This window comes from Sciurus carolinensis, chromosome 3, assembly GCF_902686445.1.
Source record: "Sciurus carolinensis chromosome 3, mSciCar1.2, whole genome shotgun sequence".
Lineage (NCBI taxonomy): Eukaryota > Metazoa > Chordata > Mammalia > Rodentia > Sciuridae > Sciurus > Sciurus carolinensis.
The window spans coordinates 61,938,124-61,962,779 of record NC_062215.1 but is presented as its reverse complement, the minus strand read 5'-3'; the positions used below and the strand labels follow the sequence as shown (position 1 = coordinate 61,962,779).

General features: G+C 40.1%; 1 protein-coding gene across 2 annotated transcripts in view; it reads right to left on the bottom strand.

Annotated features, from left to right (window-relative positions):
• The window catches only part of Ywhae (tyrosine 3-monooxygenase/tryptophan 5-monooxygenase activation protein epsilon), a 34,189-nt gene extending 33,559 nt beyond the window's left edge, over nucleotides 1–630 (bottom strand). For both annotated transcript variants that reach the window (XM_047545837.1, XM_047545836.1), the window contains exon 1: nucleotides 454–630. In XM_047545837.1, the coding sequence (XP_047401793.1) occupies nucleotides 454–517 (64 nt within the window). In that variant the 5' untranslated portion in view covers nucleotides 518–630. The remainder of the gene's footprint in view (nucleotides 1–453) is intronic.
• Between the last annotated feature and the right edge of the window lie 24,026 nt (nucleotides 631–24,656).

The following is a 24,656-nucleotide window of genomic DNA, read 5'->3' as shown; positions in this document are numbered from 1 at the left end:
GCCCGCGCTCCAGCTTCCAGTCTCCGCTCTCTCCCATGTGGTGGTTGTTTCTTCCCCTTTCATCCCACCCAATTGTTCATCATATCGCAAAGCTGTCCCAGAAGCTCCCTTGGGGATGGCTCGCCCGGAGACAGCACCCGCCATCTCCTCCCCCTCCCCCGCCCGGGGACTCGCCCTCCCCCCCAGCCGCCATTTTACAACCAACACCTCCACCCTATCACCTCGGCCTCCCGGTTCAAGAGTGTCTGCAGTTAAGGACACAGAAAGGGTCAAGTCCCTAGGCCTGGAGCCTCCCATCGCTCCGGGAGCGCACAGGCCATTTCCTACTTCCCGAATCCAAGTCCTCAGGCCAAGCTCGGAGACGATGCCGCCATTTTGTCTCCTGTTCCCGGCCTCTGTGGGCGGCGGCAGAGGGTCCGAGAATTCCAGCTTCCCATTGCCCCCCCAACTCACCGTCGTATCGCTCAGCCTGCTCGGCCAGCTTCGCCTGATACACCAGATCCTCCCGATCATCCATAGTGGCAGCGGCTCCGGAAGGGTCTGCGCAACGGATGGAAGCGGATAGCGTCTCCGACTCTCTCAGCCTCTCGCTCCGCGTCCGGGCAGCAAAAATGGCGGCGCCTCAATCCGGGACTTCCGCCTGCGCACGCGGACAACTGCTCAGCTCTATGGCAACCGCTCCCTGGCAACTGGCGCGGGGGGCGGGTCCTGGAGCTCCGCGCCAGAAGAGGTTGGAATCAGCGAAAAGTCCCTCCTCCGTGAGCTCAGCGGGCTCTCGAGCACCGAGGCGGGAACTGCAACTTCGGTAAGGGAGGACGCTCCCGAGGGAACGAGGAAGACTGGAGACTAGGTGGACCTAGGCTGCGCCTGAAGAGAAGGAACGAAAGCGCCTGGACCACGATTGAGGGCAGAGGCCTGGCCTGCGGGAAGAGAGAGAGGCTATAATGGTTTTTGTAATGGCAGGCCTTTCTCACTGAAATCAATTTGCTCTGCTCTTTTTTGCCCCGTTTTTCTCTAGCAAGACCAATTCCTGGGACATTTTGGACCCATTTAACCCTGGGGTAAAAAAGTGGGCCTGTGGATGGGGGTATAGCTAAGTGGTACTTACCCAGTAGTCATGAGGCCCTAAGTTGGATACCCAGCACTTTAGAATCGTCATGGATAGTAGCAGGGACTTTCTTAAAAGTGCCTGGTCTAGAGTAGTGCCTGGTCTAGAGTAAACGGAGCAGAAGAGTTGGACCAAGATCAAGTTGAGATTCAGGAAGCAGGAACAACCCTAAAAAGGAATTGCTTCATAAGTTAATGACCTTGTCTGTTTTGTTTCCCCATGGATTCCCAGCACCTTGTACTTTTTGTTGCTAAACTTGGGAGTAGGGGTGGCGACTGGCACAGATGTGGAATTAAAAGGTTGGAAGCAAATTATGAAAAGCACTGGATGGCTGAGCTCAGTGGTGCACGCCAGTAATCCCAGCGGCTCAGGAGGCTGAGGCAGGAGGATCACGAGAGCCAGCCTCAGCAACAGCGAGGCGCTAAGCAACTCAGTGAGACCCTGTCTTTAAATAAAAATACAGGGCTGGGGTTGTGACTCAGTGGTAGAGCGATCGCGCATCATGCCCAAGACCCTGGGTTCGATCCTCAGCACCACATAAAAATAAAATAAAGGCTGGGGGGATAGCTCAGCTGGTAGAGTGCTTGCCTCACAAGCACAAGGCCCTGAGTTCGATCCCCAGTACCGTGCAAAAAAATAAATAAATAAATAAAAATAAAATAAAGGTATACTTACTATTCTTTTTTTTTTTTTTTTTTTTTTGGTGCTGGGGATCGAACCCAGGGCCTTGGCCTTGCAAGGCAAGCACTCTACCGGACTGAGCTATCTCCCCAGCCCCTACTTACTACTCTTAAAAAAAAAAAAAAAAAGTTGACAGTAGTTGTGTAGACTTATTTTAAAAATAAATAAATAAACAAATACAAAATAGGGCTGGGGATGTGGCCCATTGGTTAAGTGCCCAAGTTCACTCCCTGGTATGCCCTCCACCCCACCAAAAAAAAAAAAAAAAATGCATTGGATGGCCAGGAATAGTGGCACACTTCAATAGTCCCAGTAACTAGGGAGGCTGAGGCAGGAGGATTGCAAATTCAAGAGTCAACCTGGGCAACTTAGTGAGACCCTGTTTTTAATTTAAAAGGGGTGGGAGGGAGGCCTAGGGAAGAAGGCATTGGATGACAAGCTAAGAGGCTTGTCTTCTGCTGTGTGAGTACAAGGGAGTTATTTTGTTTTGGTGCCAAACCCAGGGCATGGATCATGCTTGCTCTGCCAATGAGTTACACCCCCAGCCTAGGGGGCTATTTTTTTGATGTTGCATGAAGGATGACACCATCTACTTTAGAAAGACTAATAAGTGCTAGGTGTGGCAGTGCACACCTGTAATCCCAGTGACTTAGAAGGCAGAGGCAGGAGGTTCCAAAGTTCAAGGCTACCCTCAGCAGTTTAGTGAGACCCTGTCTTAAAATAAAAAAGGACTTGGGATGTGGCTCAATATTTCAGTATTTAGGTGCCCCTGGGTTTAATCCCAGGTACAAAAAAAAAAAAAAAAAAAAAAAGATTGATAAGTATTATATTACCTAGCAATGAGTAAAAAGGGGGGTAAAGTATGGTAACAGTGTGAATACAAAGAAAAGGACAAATAGGACTAGCACAACAGAGAAAAGACACAAAAGGTTGAAGTTGAAGAAATATGGAGATCTTGTGAGGGGGAATTACAAAAAATGACTTTCCATCTTCCCCCTCTGAGTCATTAACAAAAAGCAGGAATGCTAGGAAGAGTTGCTGATGGGATGCAAAACCTGAGTCTCTTTTTGCACATGTTTTTCCTGAAGTTCCCAAGGATTACCCTGGTAGAAATAACTAGCATGGAATTGGAAAAGGAGACTGGCATTCCAAACAAGGGAGACTAGCCTGGTGCAGTGAGGCACCTGGTGTCCCAATTGCTTGGGAGGCTTAGATAGAATTCCTTGAGCCCAGGAATTCCAGACTAACCTAGGCAACATAGTGAGACCTTGTCCCCACCAAAAAAAGAGGCTGCCATGGAAGTGGCTATTAAGTAGTGGAGATAAAAAAGACCAAATGACCCAGGTACAGTGGTGCATGTCTGTTATTCCAGCAGTTAAGGAGGCTGAGGCAGAAGGATTGTGACTTCAAAGACAACCTCGGCAATTTAGCAAGGCTCTAAGCAACTTGGCAAAACCCTCTCTCTACCTATAAAATGGGCTGGGGATGTGGCTCCAGGGTTAAACACCCCTGGGAAATACCTATTTTAAGAGGAAGGTAAAAACAGGAAAGCCAGGGCTGGGGTTGTGGCTCAGTGGTAGAGCACTTGCCTAGCACATGTGAGGCACTGGGTTATTCTCAGCACTACATATAAATAAATGAATAAAATAAATGTCTATCAACATCTAAAAAAATATATTTAAAAAAAAAACAGAAAAGTCAGACAAGGAGACTGACTGGCTTCCTATTGCATTCTTACCATAATTTATCAAATTTCAGTGGTAAAAGACTAAGAGTCAAGGAGGCAAAGTGGCACATGCCTATAATCCCAGCTACTTGGGAGACTGAGGCAGGAGGATCTCAAGTTTGAGGTCAGCCTGTGCAATATAGCAAGACCTTATCTTAAAAAAATGAAAGGACTGAGATGTAGCCCAGTGGTAGAGCACTCCTGACCACTCTAAAAAACTAAAATAAAATAAAAATCCCCAGTACAAAAAACATTTAAAAATAAAAACCCAAGAGTCAAAAGACCTGGGTTCTTATTCTAATTTTCTTTCTTCAAAAATTTACTTATTTAGGGAGGGGGTATAGGGAATTGAACTCAGAGGCATTTGACCACTGAGCCACATCACCAACCCTATTTTTCCTTTGGTGCTGGGGATTGAACCCAGGGCCTTATACATGCAAGGCAAGCTCTCTGCCAACTGAGCTATAGCCTCAGCCCTTATTTTGTTTTTTATTTAGAGACAGAGTCTCCCTGAGTTGCTTAGCACCTCACTTTTTGTTGAGGCTGGCTTTGAACTTGTGATCCTCCTGCCTCAGCTTCTCAAGCCATTGGGGTTATAGACAGGTGATACTGTGCCCCGCTTCTAATTTTTTTTTTTTGATTAAAATTTGGTAGTTGTAGATGGATAGAATGCCTTTATTTGTTTAATTTTATGCCATGCTAAGGATCAAACCCAGTGCCTCACATGTGTGAGGCAAGCTTTTTGCCATTTAGCTACAGCCGCAACTCTAATCCTAATTTTCTTACTCAATGACCTTCAACAAGTCACTTGACTTATATGAGTTTCATGTTCATCTCTCAAGTAAAGGAACTTAAGTTAAAAAAAAAAAAGGTCTTAATAACTTTAACAAGATTAAAATAATACAAAATGTCTTTTCCTATCTTATTGAATGAAACTAAAAAGAAGGGCAGATGTAGTGGTGCTACCTCTAATCCCAGTGACTTGGGAGTCTGGGGCAGGAGGATCACAAGTTCAAGGGCAGTCTCAGCAGCTTAGCAAGACCCTGTTTCAAAATAAAAAACTTTCTTAAAAGGGGAGAAGAATAGAAGTTCAGTGGATTAATTAAAGGAGAATGAAGGGAAGGGAGGAGAGATAGTAAAAGGAAAGAAAAGACAGTGGAATGAATCTAACAACTTTCCTGTGTACATATATGAATATACCATAGTAAATCTCCATCCACAAGACTGGGGTCCTAATTAGAATAAGATATATTCCATGTTTGTATAATTACATCAAAATGGATTATACTGTCATGGATAACTAAAAAGAACCAAAAGGCAGCGGGGCTGGGAATGTAACTCAGTCATGAAGCACCCCTGGGTTCAATCCCTGCCCTCATACCTAAATAAATAAATAAAAATAACAGGAGAACTGAATATTCACAGGTATGTGGATATTAAATAATACATGCTTAAATAACCAGTAGGCTAAAGAAGGAATCACAGGGAAATTTGAAAAAACATTAAGATGAATTTTTTTAAAATACCAAAACTTATGGGAAGCCAGGCATGATGACACATACCTACAATCCCAGTAACTCAGGAGTCTGAGGCAGGAGGATTATAAATTCAAGGCCAGCCTGGGCAATTTAGCAAGACCCTAGATTAAAAAAAAAAAAAAATCCAGTCATGATGGCACATGCCTCTAATTCCAGCAGTTTGGGAGGCTAAGGCAGGAGAATCTCCAGTTCAAAGCCAGCCTCAGCAACTTAGTAAGGCCCGAAGCAACTCAGTGAGACCCTGAGTCTAAATAAAATATCAAAAACGGCTGGGGATGTGGCTCAGTGGTTCAATTCCTGGTGCCAAAAAATTTAAAAAGGAAAAGAAAAGGTCCAGGTCAGGAGTAGAATGATTCTGGGTCCTTGATTCTGGGTCCTATCCCCAATACCATGAAAAAAAAAAGAAAGCCAGCGCTCAATAACCAAATTCCATACCTCAACAAACTAGAAAGGAAGAGTGAACTAAGTCCAAAGCTAGCAAAAGGAGACAAAGATGAGAGCACAGATAAAATAAAGAATAGTAAAACAATACAGAAGATCAATAAAATCAAAAGTTAAATCAAAAAAATCAAAAAACCTTTAGCTAGATTGACTAAGAAGACTCAAGCTAGGCACAGCGGCAAACACCTATAATTGGAGCGACTCAGGAGGCTGAGGCAAAAGGATTGCAAGTTTGAGATGGACCTCAGCAACTTAACAAGGCCTTAAGCAATTTAGTGAGGCCTGTCTCAAAATAAAAAATCAAGAAGGGCTGGGAAGTGTAGCTTAGTGTTTAAGTGCTTCTGGTTTCAATCCCCAATACCAAACAAAAAAGGACGATAATTACTAAAATCAGAAATTAAATAGACATTACTACTGACTTCACAAAAACAAAAAGGACTATAAGAGGGTACTTAGAGTTTTCCAGAGCACCCCTGTATTCCCCAGTACTGCAAAAAGTTAATAAACAAAAGAAGGCTGGTGTGTAGCTCATTGATAGAGTGCATATGACCCTGGATTTAATCCCAAGTAGGGCAAAAAATAATGATTCTATTTACAATAGCATCAGAAAGAATAAAATGTTAAGGAATAAATTTAACCAAGGAGGTGAAAGACTTGTACACAGGAAACTAAACATTGCTGAAAGAAATTAAATATTTGAAAGTGGAAAGACCCTGTGTTCATGGATTAGAATCTTCTTCTTAGCATCATCTTCTTAGAAACCTCTGCACCATGAGAGCCAAGTTGAGAAAAAAGTGAATGTGCAGGCTGAAGCACAAAAGAAGAAAGACAAAGCAAGTATTCAAGCAGGCTAACTTGTGCACCCAGGGAGGTCAAAGGAACAAAAATAGGGAATGCTGGAGGACTGGGATGCTGGTATAAATTGTTGGACAGCATGCTACTGTCCTGATTGGTCTCTCAGTGATCTAGAATTTCCATCACCATCAGATCACCAAGACTACCACTAAGAGACCCACCTTGCTTATGACCAAAACAATCCTTGTTGATCCTTTGCCCTGGACCTGTGGCATTTTGGACTAGTTGATATCAGTTGTGTTCAAGTGTAACGTGTGCACAATAAATCATCTCTTCTGCTATTTTAGCTGAAGAATAAAATTTAAAAAAAAAAGGCAATACTACACAAAGTGATCTAAAGCTGGGAGCGGTGGCACACTTATAATCCCAGTGGCTCAGGAGGCTGAGGCAAGAGGGAGGTTGAGGCAAGAGGATCACAAGTTCAAAGCCAGCCTCAGCAATTTAGCAAGACCCTAAAGCAACTTGGCAAGACCCTGACTCAAAATTTAAAAAAGGGCTGGGGATGTGGTTCAGCGATTAAGCACCCCTGGGTTCAATCCCCAGTACCAAACATACATCCATAAAAAGTAAAAGAACTGGCTTCTGAATTTGCTGACCTCTCAAAATCCCTTCCAGCTTTGTAGGACGCATCAAAGCAGATCATGGGCTCTGTTTTTCAACTCCGTTAAGTCTCAGTCTTCTCCCTTACAAGAAAGGAATGAAATTTTCCTAATACAAATGAGAATTAAGTGAGAGGTGCCTTACACTCAATGAATGTTAGGCATATTTACTAATGTTTCTTTGATCCAACCTTGAGTGAGCATCAGAAGGTAATATAAAATATAAGTGAAAAGAGTTTCAAAAATAAAAGAGGTGGTCAGGCATATTAAATTCTGCAGCAACATCAAGTAAGATTAGAGCTGAGGGAAAGCTATTGGATATAGCAGTTAGGTCATTAGTGACCTTCAAGAGCAGTTTCAAAAGGGTGTTGGGAGCCAGTCTGCATTTGAAGTACAAAGGTATTGAGAAAGTGGAGGTAGTAAGTGCAGGAGTCTCATGAGAATAAGAATGAGGAGAGAGAGGGTGATAATTTATGAGAAATGAGTAGCTAATGGGGATGGATAAATAATAGATTTGGTCCTCCTTGTTCACAAAACTCACCCTGTTCTGCAAAACTGGCTCTGCCACGCTGACTACAGGGCTGTCATAGACCTGCGGATATTAGGAGTAACCTCTCTCTACCTCCTGGGTCTTCTTTTCCTCTCCTGTGGAGTGGGGTGTGGCTCAGTGGTGGAGTGCTTACCTAGCAGATTCCAGGCCCTGGGTTCGATCTCCACAGGGAAAAAGAAAAAAAAAAAAAAAAAAAAAAAAATCAACAAAATATCTCCTGAAAACTGTCTCCCAAGACTAGATGAAGTGTATTCAAAGGTACTGCTTCCTAAGAAACTGCTGAGAAGGCAGAAATCTTAAACCTAGATTGATTCTCTGACTGTACAGGCTGTTCTCTCAATAAACTGAAAGGGACAGAGATTGTTTATAGGGCACCAAATTATAAACAAGCATTTTTGATACAGCATCATAGCATCTAGGATCATAAACAGAAATTTAAAAATCCTAATAGTGCACTGAGGTGATTCACTACAGGACACTACATTTCTCACCATTGAAAATCCTTTAAGGAGCTGAGGATATAACTCAGTTGGTAGAGTGCTTTCCTCTCAAGCACAAGGCTCTGGGTTCATATCCCCAGCACTGAAAAAAAAAAAAAAAAAAAAAAATCCTTTAAAAAAATAATCAGTACTTCCATTAGGTTGAACGTTTAAGTATAAGTTTCCATTTATTGAAGAATTTATTTTAATAGAAACAAGAACTCACTTGACTATTCCTGAATGAAGTGTCCACAGATACATGGCAGTTTGCTAAGCACTGCGAGAAGGAAATAAGATGTTAAAAAAATATATATGATTAGTCATTGCCTCCAGGAATTTGTATTTATGCTTTTTCAAAAAAGTCATTATCACTATTTTGTTGTGACTTGTAAAAATGTGCTAATTATTTTTTGTATGCATTAAATTTTGTTTATTTTTAACTGTGTATATATTCTGCCTTTTTATTTCAATTCATTTATGAATATATTATGACCTGGAAATTTCTCAATGTATGAATAAGTATAAAAATTAGAAAATAAAATGACATATTCAGTATTATTACAAGCTAAATATACAATCATACTTAGAAAAAGGGTCATAAAAATACATCAAGAAAAGGTTAAGGACTCAGTAGTAGGGATTCTGCCTTTGGGTCCCCTTCTTCCACTCGGGAGAAGTCTGCTTTCTGCTTTTACTTTTCTTTAATAAAGCTTACTTTCTACTCTAAAAAAAAAAAAAAAAAAAAAAAAAAAAGGACTCAGTAGTAGAGTGTTTCCCATATCCTTTCCAACAAAGGTCACCTGTATAAAAATTTTCAACAATTTGATAAGTGAAGTAAGAGTTATGTCTCATTAATAATATGCAGTTCTTTGGTTTTTAAGAAAGATGAGGATTTTATTATTCATTTGTGTTTTTCTGTAACCTGTATTTTACTACCCTTATTCACTTTCTACTGCATTGTCATTTCTTATTGTTTTACAGGAATTCTTTATATTTTTATGAATGTTAACTTTTTATTTTTTTTTTCAGTTGTGGATGGACCTTTATCTTATTAATTAATTAATTAATTAATTTATTTATCTATATGTGGTGCTGAGGATAGAACTTAGTGCCCCACACATGCTAGGCAAGTGCTCTACCACTGAGTCACAACCCTAACCCCTGAAAGTTGACTCTTTAGCTCTTTTTTATATGATGATGGTTAACTTTTTTTTTTTTTTTTTTTTTTTTTTTTTGGTACAAGGAATTGACCCCAGGGGTACTTAACCAATGCACACATCCCATCCCCAGCCCATTTTTTTGTTTTGTTTTGAGACAGGGTCTCCTAAATCCTTAGGGTCTCACTAAATTGCTAAAGCTGGCTTTGACCTTGGAATCCTCCTGCCTCAGCCTCCGTAGTCAATGAGTCCCTGGAATTACAGGCCTCTGCCACCTTGCCGTGAGACTTTTAACTTTTTGGTGACTTTCAAATTAAAGAAGCTGCAAATATTTTGCAGTTGATTCCTTCAATCTCTTCCTTTTCAGGCTCTCAGTTTTGTGTCAAGCTTCAAAAGTCTTCCAGATGTTCAGCACCAGTCAGAGGTACACACCTGTAATCCCAGTAGTTTGGGAGGCCAAACCAGGAGTATCGCAAATTTAAGCTCAACCTGGGCAATTTAGTGAAACCCTCAGCAACTTAGTGAGATCCTGTCTCAAAATAAAAAGGAATGGGGACGTTCAGAGGTACAGTGTCCCTAGATTCAGTCACCAGCACCACACATACCAAAAAATCATTTCCAGACAAAAATAGAAAGTGCTGGGGATGTGGCTTAATGGTGAAGTCCCCTGGGTTCAATCCCCAGTACCATTAAAAAAAAAAAAAGTATTCCACATCCTCAACAGTATAAAAATGTCTACCTAGTCTTCATTCTTGCTATATTCTAGTTTTAATTTTAAAATTTAGATATTTTAGTATATTTAAAATAGTATGTGTTGGAAAGGTCAGGAGTTTTAAACAATCAATAGGCAGCTGGGTGTTGTGTGCCTATAATCCCAGTGACTCAGGAAGATCACAAGTTCAAGGTCAGCCAGCCTCAGTAAATTGATGAGACCCTGTCTCAAAATTAAAAAATAAAAGGGCTGGGGATGTGACTCAGTAGTAAAGCATCCTTGGGTTCAATCCCTGGTACCAAAAAAGAAAGGAAGGAAGGAAGGAAAAAAAGAAAAAGCCAATAGGCATGGTGCCACTCTTAAAAATCCATCATAACCCAGCCCGTCAGGGTGTCACACGCCTGTAATCCCAGCAGTTCAGGAGGCTGAGGCAGGAGGATGGAGAGGTCAAAGTCAGCCTCAGCAATAGCAAGGTGCTAAGCAACTCAGTGAGACCCTGTCTCTAAATAAAATACAAAGTAGGGCTGGGATGTGGCTCAGTGTGGTTAAGTGCCCCTGGATTCAATCGCTGGTACAAAAATAATGTATAATAGATAAATAAATAAATAATTTTTTAAAAAGACTGGGGCTGGGGCTGGGATTGTGGTTCAGTGGTAGAGGGCTCACCTCACATATGTGAGGCACTGTGTTTTATCCTTAGCACCACATAAAAATAAATAAATAATACAAAGGTATTGTGTCCATCTACAGTTAAAAAAGTATTTTTTAAAAAAAGGGGGGGACTGGGAATAGAGGTTTACCCCTGGGTTCAATCCCCAGTACCAAAATAAAAATCATAACTCAACTGATTTAAAATAGCATCTTCACTCTACTGAATTTTCTTATATCTGGATCTAGAATCTATTTAGTTCCACTGATTTGTCTGTCTCTCCTCTTTTTTTAAATTTTTTTAGATGTTGATAAATGTTTATTTTATTCACTTATTTATATGTGATGCTGAGAATGAAACCCAGTGCCTCACACATGCTAGGCAAGCACTCTACCACTGAGCCACAACTCCAGCCTCTGTCTCTTCTTAAATCGATATAATATTACTTAAATTGAAACATCTTTTTTATTAGTTGTTGATGGCTCTATTTATTACTTATTAATTTATATGCTGTGTCCAGAATCAAACCCAGTGCCTCACACACGCTAGGCAAGTGCTCTACCACTGAGCTACAACCCCAGCCCAAACTGCAACATCTTTATAAAACATCTTCATATGCAGTTGGAAAATTTTTTCTGCAAAATTTCACTCATTTTGTGCTGGGTATAGTGACACGCACCTGTATTCCCAGAATTTGGAAGGCTGAGACAGAAGAATCACAATATTGAGTCCAGCTTTAGCATTTTAGTTAGATCTTCAACAACTTAGTGAGATCCTGTCTCAAAATAAAAAAGGGCTAGGGATGTAGCTCAATGTCAAAGCACCCCTTTCAATCCCTGGTACTAGAAAAAAAAAAAAAGGAAAAAATGCACCATACTGTACTTTTATTCTTTCTGATGAACTTTAGAGTGAACTTGAAAAGGTCTCACCCAGTCTTATTTGGATTTTGATTGGGTTGCCCTGAATTTCCAGATTAATTAGATAAAAATTGGGAATCTTCCCACTCAGAAGTATATTTTTCAAATTTCTTTTCAAATATTGCTTATATAACCTTTTCTTTTCCTTTTCTTTCTTTCTCTCCCCTCACCCTTTTTAGTACCAGGGATGGAACCCAGGAGTTCTTAACCACTGAGCAACATCCCCAGTCCTTTCTATTTTTTGAGATAGTCTTGCTCAATTGTGCAGAGGCCAGTCTTGAACTTGAGATCCTCCTGCCTCAGCCTCCTGAGTTACTGGGATTATAGGCATGTGCCACCCATCCCATCCAGCCCACCATTTTTTAAAATGTGAATGCCTCTAATACTTCACCATTAAGAATGATGGCTTCCAGTCAGGTGCAGTGGTCCACACCTGTTATCCCAGCAGACAAGGAGGCAGAAGAATCACAAGTTAGAGACCAGAGTCAGCAATTTGATGAGGCCCCAAAGTAAGTTAGCAAGAACTTATCTCAAAATAGAAAATAAAAAGATCTGGGGATTCAGTTGAGTGGTCAAGTGTCCCTGGGTTCAATTCCCAGTGCCAAAAAAAAAAAAAAAAAAAAAAAAAAAAAAAAAAAAAGACTTCTGAGGTGGACTAGGTGGTGCATACTTGTAATGATGTCCCTAACAGGAACATGAAGCAAGTGGATCCCAAGTTCACCACTATCCTGGTTGGGGTTGGTGGCACACCCTTTAAGCCCAGCTGTTTAGGAGACTGAAACAGGAGGATTCCAAGTTCAAAGCCAGCCTCAGCAATTTAGGAGGCCCTGAACAACTCAGCAAAACCCTGTCTCTAAATAAAATACAAAAAAGGGTTGGGGATGTGGGTCAGTGGTTAAGTGCCCTTTAGTTCAATCACTGGTGTACCCCCTCAAAAAAAAAACAACAATATTTAACATGGTGAATTTTGTTACGTGTAGTTTGCCACGAATTGAAATAATTATTTTTTTGGTAACAGGGATTGAATTCAGGGATGCTTAACCACTGAGACACATCCCCAGTCCTTTTTAATATTTTTTTAAAATTTATTTTTATTGTAAACAAATGGGATACATGTTGTTTCTGTTTGTACATGGAGCAACAGTATACCACTTGTGTAATCATACATTTACGTAGGGTAATGATGTTTTAATATTTTATTTATAGACATGGTCTCGCTAAATTGCTGAAGCTGGCTTTAAATTTGCCATTCTGTCACAGCTCCCGAGCCACTGGGATTACAGGTGTGTGCCACGCCCAGCTCCATGTAAACTATTCTTACATGTATAGTTGAAAGTATTAAGTACTTTCACGTTGTGCAAGATATGTTTTAAACCTCCTAAATTGTCTTTTAAAAAGTTAAATGATGGGCTGGGAATGGTGGCCCACACTGTAAGCCCAGCAGCACGGGAGTCTGAGGCAGGAAGATCACATGTTGGAAGCCAGCCTCAACAATGTTGTGAGGCCCTAAGCAACCTAGCAAGACCCTGTCTCAAAAAAAAAAAAAAAAAAAAAAAAAAAAAAAGAGCTGGGGATGTTGTTCAGTGATAAAGGACCCCTGGGTTCAATCACTGGTACAAAAAAAAAAAAATTAATGATGGAACATTCTTTGGAAAGCAATATATTGAAAAAAAGCTAGACTCAGTAATCCTACTTTTGGGAATTTGTGCTAAAAATAATTCAGTTAAACAAAAAGACTCATTAAGATACTTATGATAATTTCCTATTGCTATTGTCACAAATCACCACAAACTCTGTGACTTAAAAAACACACATTTATCATAGTTCTGGGGGATGAAGGATCCTAAAACTAAGGTGTCAGCAGGCTGTGTTCCTTCTGAAGTCTCTGGAGGAGAATCCATTCCCTTGCCTTTTCTAATTCTAGAAGCTACCTGAATTCCTTAGCTCTCCTGGTCCCCTTGCACTGTCTTCAAAGTGCCTGGTCTCACTTTTGATTCCATTGTCTGGTCACCTTTTTCTGATTCAGACATCTTCTGTTCCTCTTATAAAGACATGTGTGATATCCCAGCTTTTTGAGAGGCTGAGGCAAGAGGATCTCAAGTTCGAGGCTAGCCTTGGCAACTTAGACCCTGTCTGAAAATAAAAATTAAAAAGGGGCTGGGGATGTAACTTGGTGGTAGAATGCTTCCCTGTCATGTGTGAGGCCCTGAGTTTGATGCCCAGTGCCACAAATGAAAGAAGAAAAAAAAAAAAAAAGACACTTATGCTTACATTAGGCCCATCAGGATAAACCAGTATGATCTTCCCCTGTCAGGACCTTAAATTATTTAAGGTCCTTAATTTTTTATTTTTATTGATTGATTGATTGATTGATTTTGGTACTGGGAATTGAACCCAGGGTGATTTTTAACATTTTTTTTAGTTGTTGATGGACCTTTATTTTATTCATTTATTTATATGTGGTGCTGAAAATTGAACCAAGTACCTCACACATGCTAGGCAAGTGCTCTACCACTGAGCCACAACCCCAGCCCCCAGGGGTACTTTAACACTAAGCTACATTCTCAGACCTTTTATATTTTTTATTGGGACAGGATCTTGCTGAATTGCTTAAGGTCTCACTAAGTTACTGTGGCTGTCCTAGAACTTGGGATCCTCCTGCCTCAGCCTCGTGGGTTATTGGAATTACAGGTGTGAGCCACTGTGCCTGGCTTAAGGTTCTTAATTTAATCTCATCTGCCAAATCCCTTTGCCTTGTAAGAGGACATATGCACAAGTTCCAGGAATTAGAATGTGGACATGTTTGGGGGACCACATTATTCCATTTACCACAGTATCACTAGCAGATTTTGTTGATATAGCTAATAATAACATAATAACATCATTACTCCCAAGATGACTAACATTTCTTTCTTCTTTTTTTTTTTTTTTTTTTTTTGGTACTGGGAATTGAACCCAGGGGTGCTTTACCACTGAGCTAAATCCCCAGCCCTCTTTATTTTTTATTTTGAGACAGGGTCTCACTGAGTTATTGGGATCTCACTAAGACTGGTCTCAAACTTGAATCCTTTTACCTCAGCCTTCTGAGTTGCAGGGATTACAGGTATGTGCCACCACACCTTGCAACATTTCTTTCTTTTATCATGTAATATCCAGTCCATGATCAATTTTCCATCTAAAGTATCTTTTTCCAACCGCTTTACTTGAATCTGGATAAAAATAAGTTCACACAGGGCATCACTTGAGAGGTCTCTTAAGTGTCTTTTTATCCATGACAGATCTTCCTTTCTGTCCATTTTATTTTTTCCTTTCTTTGTTTATATATTTCTTTCTCTTTCTTTTGGTTTGTTTTTTTGAGACAGGGTCTTGCTATGTTTCCCAGGCTAGTCTCAAAATGGGCTTTAAGGTTGTCCATCTCAGCCCCTTGAGTAGCAGGAACTATAGGCCTGGGTCACTTCACCCAGCTCCTTTTTCTTTTTAAAACCAAGTAGTTGAGAAGACTCTGGGCCGTTCCTGTTATAGAATATTTCACATTCTGAATTTGTTTCTTTGTTTCCTTGTGGTGCTATTTAACTTATTTCCTAGTTTTCATATTTCCTGTAAACCAGTGGCTGGATTAGAGTCAGGTTCAATTTTTTTTTCAGTCAGAGGGTCTCAGAACTCAGGAAGCTTTCTGCAGCCTCTTCTCAGAGGCACACAATGTCTCACTCACTTTTACTGATGATAAGACAAGCAACAGTTCTTTTTTCTAGTACTTGAGGATAGACCCAGGGCCAGGCAATGCTAGACAAGTGCTCTACCACTGAACTACACCCCAGGCCTTTCAAACTTTTGAGACAAAATCTTGCTAAGTTGCCAAGGCTGACCTCAAACTTGTGATTCTCCTGCCTCACCCTCCTGAATAGAAAACCAGTATTTTTTGTGCTTCACTATTCTGGGCTCTCAGTTGTCCTCTGAATTCCATTCAGATTTATTAACTTCACTGTCTTTGACTTTTTTCCTCACTCACATTTCTCCCATTTATTTTGATTCATTTATGAGAACTGCCTCTAGGTTTGTGCTTAGTTTATATTCTTTTGTTTATATAATATTTTTGCACCTGGGATTGAACCCAGGGGCACTTAATCATTGAGCTATACCCCCAAGACCTTATGTTTTAGTTTGAGACAGGGTCTCACTAAGTCGCTTAGGGCCTTACTAAGTTACTGAGATTGGCCTTGAATTTACCACTTCCTGCCTCAGCTTCCAGAGTTGCTAGAATTACAGGCATGTGCCACTGTGCCTGGCCTTGGTTTATTTTCTTTCTGCGCACACTCAATGCTGCCTCATATTCCTTAGTAACCAGATCTCTACCACCCTTAGATTGAGAACGAGGGTCCTGCTAGCCCATAGCAAACTTTTGTGAGACTCATAAACAAGGTACCCCTTCCAAGCAGATGCAGCCCTGGGGGCTTGCTGCCTGGCAAACAAAATATGTTCTTGTTTGAATAAAACATGAGCTTCCAGGCAGTTAAAGCCAGGGAAGGTCCTGCTTCCTGGAGAACAGAGGGCAGGCCAGATTTCAGCCCACTCCTGCCTGCCCTGCATGTCCTTGAGTGGGACTCACCTTACACATCCACAAGTAGCAGCACTGCCAGTAAGATTGTGAAGGCATCTGGTCCTTCACAATCTCCTTCACAACCCTAAAGAGAGGCTTACTATCATTCGTGCTTACTCTCAACAGGTGTGTGCTAATATGTGGGACACATGCTTGTCCTTAGGAAGCTTACTGTCAAAAACCTTCTCAAGGTTGAGGATGTAGTTGAGTGGTAAAGTGTTCGCTGTGTGTGTAAGGCCCTGGAGTTCAATCCCCAGCACCTCACACATGCATGGAAAAAGTTTTCATTCATAGTGAAATATGTCTTCTGTCTCAAACAGTCCCCACGACCCAGTTCCAAACATTTTCTTTAAATATATTTTTTAGTTGTGGGTGGACACAATACCTTTATTTTATTTTTATGTGGTGCTGAGGATCAAACCCAGTGCATCACCCATACTAGGGGAGCACTCTACCACTGAGCCCCAACACCAGCCCCCAAATATTTACTTTGAAAGAAGCTAAAAATGATACTTCCACATGTAAACTTTTTGTACAAAATAAATACTAAGAGCATTTGTGTATTAACTCATCCAATGAAAATACTTCTCAGTCACCTGTGCCTCTTCACACATTTTAGTCAGTTTCTTTGCTGCTTACGGGTATCTATGCAGGTTGTTAAAATGGCCTCAGTCTTTCACTCTTTTTGTATCCACAACCATTTTCTTTTTCTTTTTTTTTAGTTGTTGATGGACATTTATTTTTATTTCTTTATATGCAGTGCTGAGAATCGAACCCAGTGTCCCACATATGCTGGGCAAGTGTTCTACCACTGAGCTACAACCCCAGCCCCACACCCATCTTCAATGTGATTTTACATTCCCTCCCATCAAGAGGTAGAGTTAGCCAGGTGTGGTGGCACACACATGTAATTCCGGAAGCTTGGGAGGCTGGGGCAGGAGGATCATGAGTTCAAAGCCAGCCTCAGCAACTTAGCGAGGTCCTAAACAACTCAGGGAGATCCTATCTCTAAATAAAATTTTAAAAAATGTTTTCGATTGTTGAGGCAGACTCTATTTTAGAGGGAACTGTCAATGTTTTTTTTTTTAATCTCTGAATATTCTTTATTTATTTTTAATTTTAATTTTTACAAACTGCATTTTGATTCATCTAAATAAAATATTAAAAAGGACTGGGGATGTGGTTCAGTGGTTAAGTGCCTATGAGTTCAATTTCTGGTACCAAAAATAAAAAAAAAAGGATAAGGAAAGAGAAATACATGACTGATGTAAATCAGTGGTAGAGCACTTGACTAACATTTGCAAGGTCCATTTGTACCCACCCCCCTGCAAAATACTCTATATCTGATATGTATCACACAGTCTGGATATCAGAAATACAACAATGAACAGAGCCTTGGTCTTGTGATAGATGCATGCACAGGCAATTGCGCTTCAGTGTGATGGTACAGTAGTAAGCATATATCACCAAGAAAGGACATAGAGTCGGGCATGGAGGCATATACCTGTAATCCCAATGACTCAGGAGGCTGAGGCAGGAAAATTGCAAGTTCAAGGTCAGCCTGTGTAACTTAGTAAGATGCTGTCTCAAAATAAAAAATAAAAAGGACTGGGAATGTAGCTCAATGATTGAGTGCTTGTCTAGAATGTGTGAAGACCTGGGTTCAATCTCCAGCACCGAGAGATAGAGATAGAGATAGAGAGATATAGATGAGAGAGGGAGAGAGAAAGAAAGAGAGAGAGAAAGAGAGAGAGAGAACAAGCAAGCTAGCTTATGCATAGGACAAACACCTAATCCAAACTAGGGTATCAAATAAGATTGACATTTGAAACCAGCTAGAAGTACAGAGTGTACAAAAGCCTGCCAGGGAGAGTAGGTGGATCAGGTAAAGAAAGGGCAAGAAATTCATATGGCTGGAGCCTAGAGTACAGGAAGGAGAGTGAGGAAGGAGGAAGCTGAAGAGGGAACAGGAACCAGAGCACAAAGAGCTCTGTATCCCTTTACTGGGAGTTTAAATATGTGCTGAAGGAGAATTATAATCTCATATAATATGAATTATAGGATGCTCATGAGGGTTGCAGTGTGGAGGGGCCAAAGGCTAGTTAGGGGGCTATCAAGGTCATCTAGATAAGTTTGGCAGTTTAAATTAAGGTGGCAGCATTGGGAAATGAACTGACTTTAGATGTTAGGACTTGGTGACTAGATATATGGTGAGGAATGAGGGGAAAGAATAAAGGATGGTCTCTAGTTTGGGGCTTTGACCAATGGTGATAGATGTTGAGATAGGGAAAGTAGAAGAGAAGCACATGGGGAAAGGGATGATAAATTCTGCTTGGAATGTGGTGCTTTTAGGACTTGTAAATGGAGATATCTATCCATTAAGACCTGACAATGTTTTATATATGTGCTTATTGTCCAACTTTTAAAAAGGAAGGATAGGAAGTGATGATAGTTGAGGAGTCAAGGAACTAGAAGCCTCCCTGGAATTGAAGAACAAGGACAGTGGGAAGACAATGACAGATACAGAAGGCTGGTGGTAGAGGTCAGTAGGGCAGTTAGTATTCAAGGAATGCAATAGTGCTGGATAATGGAGTTAAGAATGGTCCAAGAGAATGAGAGTCCAAGCCGGGGGCAGTGACACACGCCCTTAATCCCAGCAACTCAGGAGGCTGAGGCAGGAGGATCACAAATTCGAGACCAGTGTGGTCCATTTAGCAAGACCCTCTCTCAAAATTAAAAATAAAATGGATTAGAGGTAGAGCTTAGTGGTAGAGTGCACTTATGGTCAATCCCAAGTAACAAACAAAAAAGGAACGAGATGCTAGGGAGACAGGTGGATCCCACCATACGATTAACAGACGTTAGGGTGAAGAAAGACTCTAAGGCAGATATCGAAATCTTTTAATAGGTGAGGAATGTTACCTGGTGACAATAGAGGATGGGTAGTGGCCATAACAGGATTGCAAGGGCTTCCAAGATGGAGTAAAGTACAAAATTGGGAGTTTGTATGGCCAAGAAATAGAAAACCCAGAACAGTTTGAAGATACCAACAAAAAGGAGAGGTGGGCTGGAGTTGGGGCTCAGTGGTAGAGCACTTGCCTAGCATGTGTGAGGCTGTGGGTTCGATCCTCAGCACCATATAAAAATAAATAAATAAAGATATTGTGTTCTTCTATGACAAAAAAAAAAAAATTTAAAAAAGAGAGGTGACAAGTTCTTATGTTCACGGTAAACGGGAATGTGAGCTATAAAATGCACTGGCTGGCCCCAGCTGTCCTGATCTGGATCCCTTATGTTTTGGAGGGAATTTGGTTCCTTTGCAGGAAGGAGCAACACTCCTGTGCAGGATTTCTCTAAACAGCAGACTGGGGAATGAGTTGACAGGTTTACCTAATAAAAACGCTGTTAGCCACATCAATGTTCATAGCTGCTCAGTTCACAATAGCCAGATTGTGGAACCAACCTAGATGTCCTTCAATTGATGAATGGATAAAGAAAATGTGGTATATATATACAATGGAATATTACTCAGCCATAAAGAATGATAAAATTATGGCATTTGCAGGCAAATGGATGAAACTGGAGAATATCATGCTAAGTGAGATAAGTCAATCTCAAAAAACCAAAGGAAGAATGATATCGCTAATAAGTGGATGATGACACATAATGGGGGGTGGGAAGGGTTAGTGTTGGGGTTGGAGTTGGGTTTAGGGAGGGGGGCAGGAATGGAGGAAGGAAGGACTGTATAGATGGAGGGGAGGGGTGGGAGGGGAGGGGGGAAGGGAAAAAATGGCAGAATGAATCAAACAACATTACCCTATGTAAATTTATGATTACACAAATGGTATGCCTTTACGCCATGTACAGACAGAGAAACAACATGTATCCCATTTGTTTACAATAAAAAAAAAACAGCAAAAAAGAAAAAAACGCTGTTAAATTTTAATTTCAGATATTACAAGACACTTATACAAAAATTATTCTTGATTATTTTGGTTATTTGAGATGCCTTAGGCACCTTACCAATTTTTACAAAGCTTTGGCACCATTGTGGTCACTACAGTCTGCCAGTTGATTAACTTCTTTTTTAAATTAATTAATTTATTTTACATACACATTTTGATTCATTGTACACAAATGGGGTACAACTTTTCATTTCTATGGTTGTACACAATGTGTATTCATGCCATTCCTATAATCATACATATATATATATATATAGGGTAATACTGTCTGTTTCATTCTACTGTTTTTCCATTCCCCCCACCCCTTTTTCCTCTACACCATCCAAAGTTCCTTCATTCTTCTCTTCCCCCTATTACCCCCACCCCCTTATATATTGTCATGCACTTGTCAGAAAAAACATTCGGTCTTTGGTTTTTGGACTTGGCCTATTTCACTTAGCATGATATTTTCCAACTTCATCCATTTACCAGCAAATGTCATAATTTTATTCTTCTTTATGGCTGAATAATATTCCATTGTGTATATATATATATATCAGAGTTTCTTTATCCATTCGTCAATTGAAGGGCATCTAGGTTGTTTCCACAATCTAGCTATTGTAAATTGAGTTGCTATGAACATTGATGTGGCTGCATCACTGTAGTATGCTGATTTTAAAGAGTGGGATAGCTGGGTCAAATAGTGGGTCCATTCTAAGCTTTCTAAGGATTCTCCATACTGCTTTCCAGAGTGGCTGTACCAATTTGCAACTCCAGCAGCAATGTATGAGTGTGCCTTTTTCCTTACATCCATGCCAACATTTATTATTGCTTGTGTTCTTGATAATAGCCATTCTAATTGGAGTTAGATGAAATCTTAGGGTGGTTTTAATTTGCATTTCTCTAATTACTAGGGATGATGAGCACTTTTTCATATATTTGTTGATCACCTGTGTATCTTCTTCTGTGAAGTGAATGCCCATTTCCTTAGCCCCTGTATTGATTGGGGTCTTTGCATTTTGGGTGTAAAGTTTTTTAAGTTCTTTATAGACTTTGGAGATGAGTGCTCTGTCTGCAGTGTGTGTGGAAGATTTTCTCCCACTCTGTAGGCTCTCTTTTCACATTATTGATTGTTTCCTGTGCTGAGAAAAAAAACTTTTTAGTTTGAATCTATCCCATTTATTGATTCTTGCTTTTATTTCTTGCGCTATGGAGGTCTTGTTAAGGAAGTCTGGTCCTAAGCCAATGTGATGGAGATTGGGGCCTACTTTTTCTTCTATTTGATGAAGGGTCTTAGGTCTAATTCCTAGATCCTTGATCCATTTTGAGTTGAGTTTTGTACAGGGTGGGAGATAGGGGTTTAATTTCATTTTACTGCATATGGATTTCTGGTTTTCCCAGCACCATTTGTTGAACAGACTATCTTTTCTCCATTATAAATTTTTGACACCTTTGTCTAATATGATGTTACTGTACTTATGTGGGTATGTCTCCGTGTCTTCTATCCTGTACCATTGATCTACCTGTCTGTTTTGGTGCCAGTACCATGCTGTTTTTGTTACTATTTTGCTCTATAGTAGAGTTTAAGTTCTGGTATAGTGATACCTCCTGCATCACTCTTCCTGCCCAGGATTGCTTTGGCTATTCTGGGTCTTTTGTTCTTCCAGATGAATTTCATGATTACTTTTCCTGTTTCTATGAGATATGTCATAGGGATTTTAATTGGAATTGTGTTAAATCTGTGTAATGCCTTTGGAAGTATGGCCATTTTGATATTAATTCTGCCTATCCAAGAACATGGGAGATCTTTCCATCTTCTGAGGTCTTCCTCAATTTCTTTCTTCAATGTTTTGTAGTTTTCATTGTAGAGATCTTTCACCTCTTTGGTTAGATTGATTCCCAAGTTTTTTTTTTTTTTTTTTTTTTTTAGGCTATTGCGAATGGAGTTGTTTTCCTCATTTCCCTTTTAGATGTTTCATCTCTTATGTATAAAAATGCTTTAGATTTATGTGTGTTGATTTTATATCCTGCTATTTTGCCGAATTCATTTATGAGGTCTACAAGTTTTCTGGAGGAGTTTTTTGGATCCTCTAAATAGAGAATCATGTCATCAGCAAATAGTGACAGCTTGAGTTCTTTTCCTATTTGTATCCCTTTAATTTATTTGGTCTGTCTAATTGCTCTGGTAGTAGTATTTCAAGGATGATGTTGAATAGAAGTGGTGAAAGAGGGCATCCCTGTCTTGTTTCAGTTTTTAAAGGGAATGCTTTCAGTTTTTCTCCATTAAGAATGATGTTGGCCATGGGCTTAGTATAAATAGCTTTACAATGTTCAGGTATATTCCTATTATCCCTATTTTTTCTAGTGTTTTGAGCATGAAAGGGTGTTGTATTTTGTCAAACGCTTTTTCAGTGTCAACTGAAATAACCATATGATTCTTATCCTTAAGTCTATTGACATGATGGATTACATGTATTGATTTACGGATGTTGAACCAACCTTGCATTCCTGGGAAGAACCCTACTTGATTGTGGTGCACTATCTTTTTTTTTTTGTGTGTGTGTGTGTGGTGCTGGGAATTTGAACCCAGGCAAGCACAATCTTCTTAATATGTTTTTGGATACGGTTTGCCAGTATTTTGTTAAGGATCTTTGTGTCTATATTCATCAAGAATATTGGTCTAAAATATTCTTTCCTTGATGTGTCTTTGCCTGGTTTGGGTGTGAGGGTGATATTAGCTTCATAGAATGAGTTTGGTAGGGTTCCCTCCTTTTGTATTTCCTGAAATACTTTGAGAAGTATTGGAATGAGTTCTTCTTTGAAGGTCTTGGTTAACTTCTTAACCTATCCAGTTCAACTCCTTTCTATCAACCTGAACAGAATTCTAACTATTGGACCTTAATATCTATTATGATTGTGCAGTTTATTTCTTGCTAACTAACTGGTCACTAAGCTTGAGAGGCTTTTCTCCATGTGGTCATTTAGGGCTTAGTTGAATGAAGACTCTGCCCTGGGTGTCATCTTTCCAGTCTGATCCAAGAGTAAAGAAAGAAGCAGCAACTGTGGGGGTTTCTACAGGCCAGTTCTGACAGTGGTGCAGGTGATTCTACATACAGTCCATTGACTGGAACACAGTCACATATACAACAGCAAGTATACAACAGTGAGGAAGGCTGGGAAACGTAGTTGAGTAGTGTGTGCAAGAACAACTTGGGTTTGAGTGAGCAATCTCTATCACAACCCTTATGAGGTCTATCTGTGGTTAGGGTCAAAAGATTCTGCATTAGCTGTAAGGGGTGGTGCACGCCTGTAATCCCAGGGACTCTGGAGGCTGAGTCAGGAGGATCACAAATTTAAGGCCAGCCTCAGCAATTTAGCAAAGCCCTAAACTATTTAGTGAGACCCTGTCTCAAAATAAAACACAAAAAGGGTTGGGTATGTGGTTCAGTGGTCTCACACCCCTGGGTTCAATCCTCAGTACTTAAAAAAAAAATTATGGATTAATAACCTTTGCTTTAAAAGATCAGTTATACATACTACGCATCCTAATTGCTACTGGAAACATGGTTTAAAACAAAGAACATCACAGCCTGACACAGTGACATATGCCTGTAATCCCAGAAATTTGGGAGCTGAGGTGGGAGGCTCACAAGTTCCACACCTAGTCTCAGCAACTTAGCAAGGCTGTCTCAAAATAAAAAAATAAAAAGAACTGGGATATATCTCAGTGGTAGAGTACCCTCAGGTCCAATCCTCATTACTGAAACAAACAAACAAAATCACATTCATTCCTTTTTTCTGGGTATTTTTATGTTGTGTGTGTGCGTGTGTGTGAGTGCGCATGCGCGCTCTGACAATACCTACTAAAAATGATTTCACCAAAAGGTAAAGCCTATCCTGTCATTCTAACTTCTAGCTGTTAGTTCATCAAGTTGATGCTTTATCTTTCCACTAAGATGAAACTTAACAAGTCATCCCAAACAAAAAATGTTTTCTCTCAGTTCTTGCTTATATAATGTCAGTTGCCATGACAACAACAAAGCCTTCCCTTCATTATATGGCAGAGCCCAGAACAAGCAATTTGCTAGTTCAGATGTTAACTTAATCCCACAGGCATGCCTAACAAGGGAACCAAGAAACGGGAGCAATTTTTTATTCAAAAGAAAAAATGAAAGTAGAGAAAGCACTTTGATTCTACTGGAAGAAAAGAAAAAGGCAAAGAATTTAAATAGTTTCCTCTTGTTACACCATAGTTTTTGGTGAGAGCGCTGGGATTACAGGTATGTAACACCATGCCAATAACTTTTTTTTTTTTTTTTTTTGGTTACTTGTCTCCTAAAAGGACTTGTCCCCAGACTCATGATGTGCATTTTATTTTGAATTTACCTTAACATTAGGATGGGGACAGACTCTTAACCATTAGGCATACAGAGAATTCACGAGGACCCTGCTACTTTCTCTTTTTCTCTTTTGGTACTGGGAGCTGAACCCAGGGAAACTTACCCACTGAGCCATATCCCCATCATTTTTTATTTTTATTTATTTATCTATTTATTGATTTTTATCTGAGCCATATCCCCATCATTTTTTATTTTTATTTATTTATTGATTTTTTTTATTTATCTATTTATTTGTGGTGCTGGGGATTGAACCCAGGGCCTTGTGCTTACCATCTGAGCTATCTCCCCAGCCCCCATTTTTTA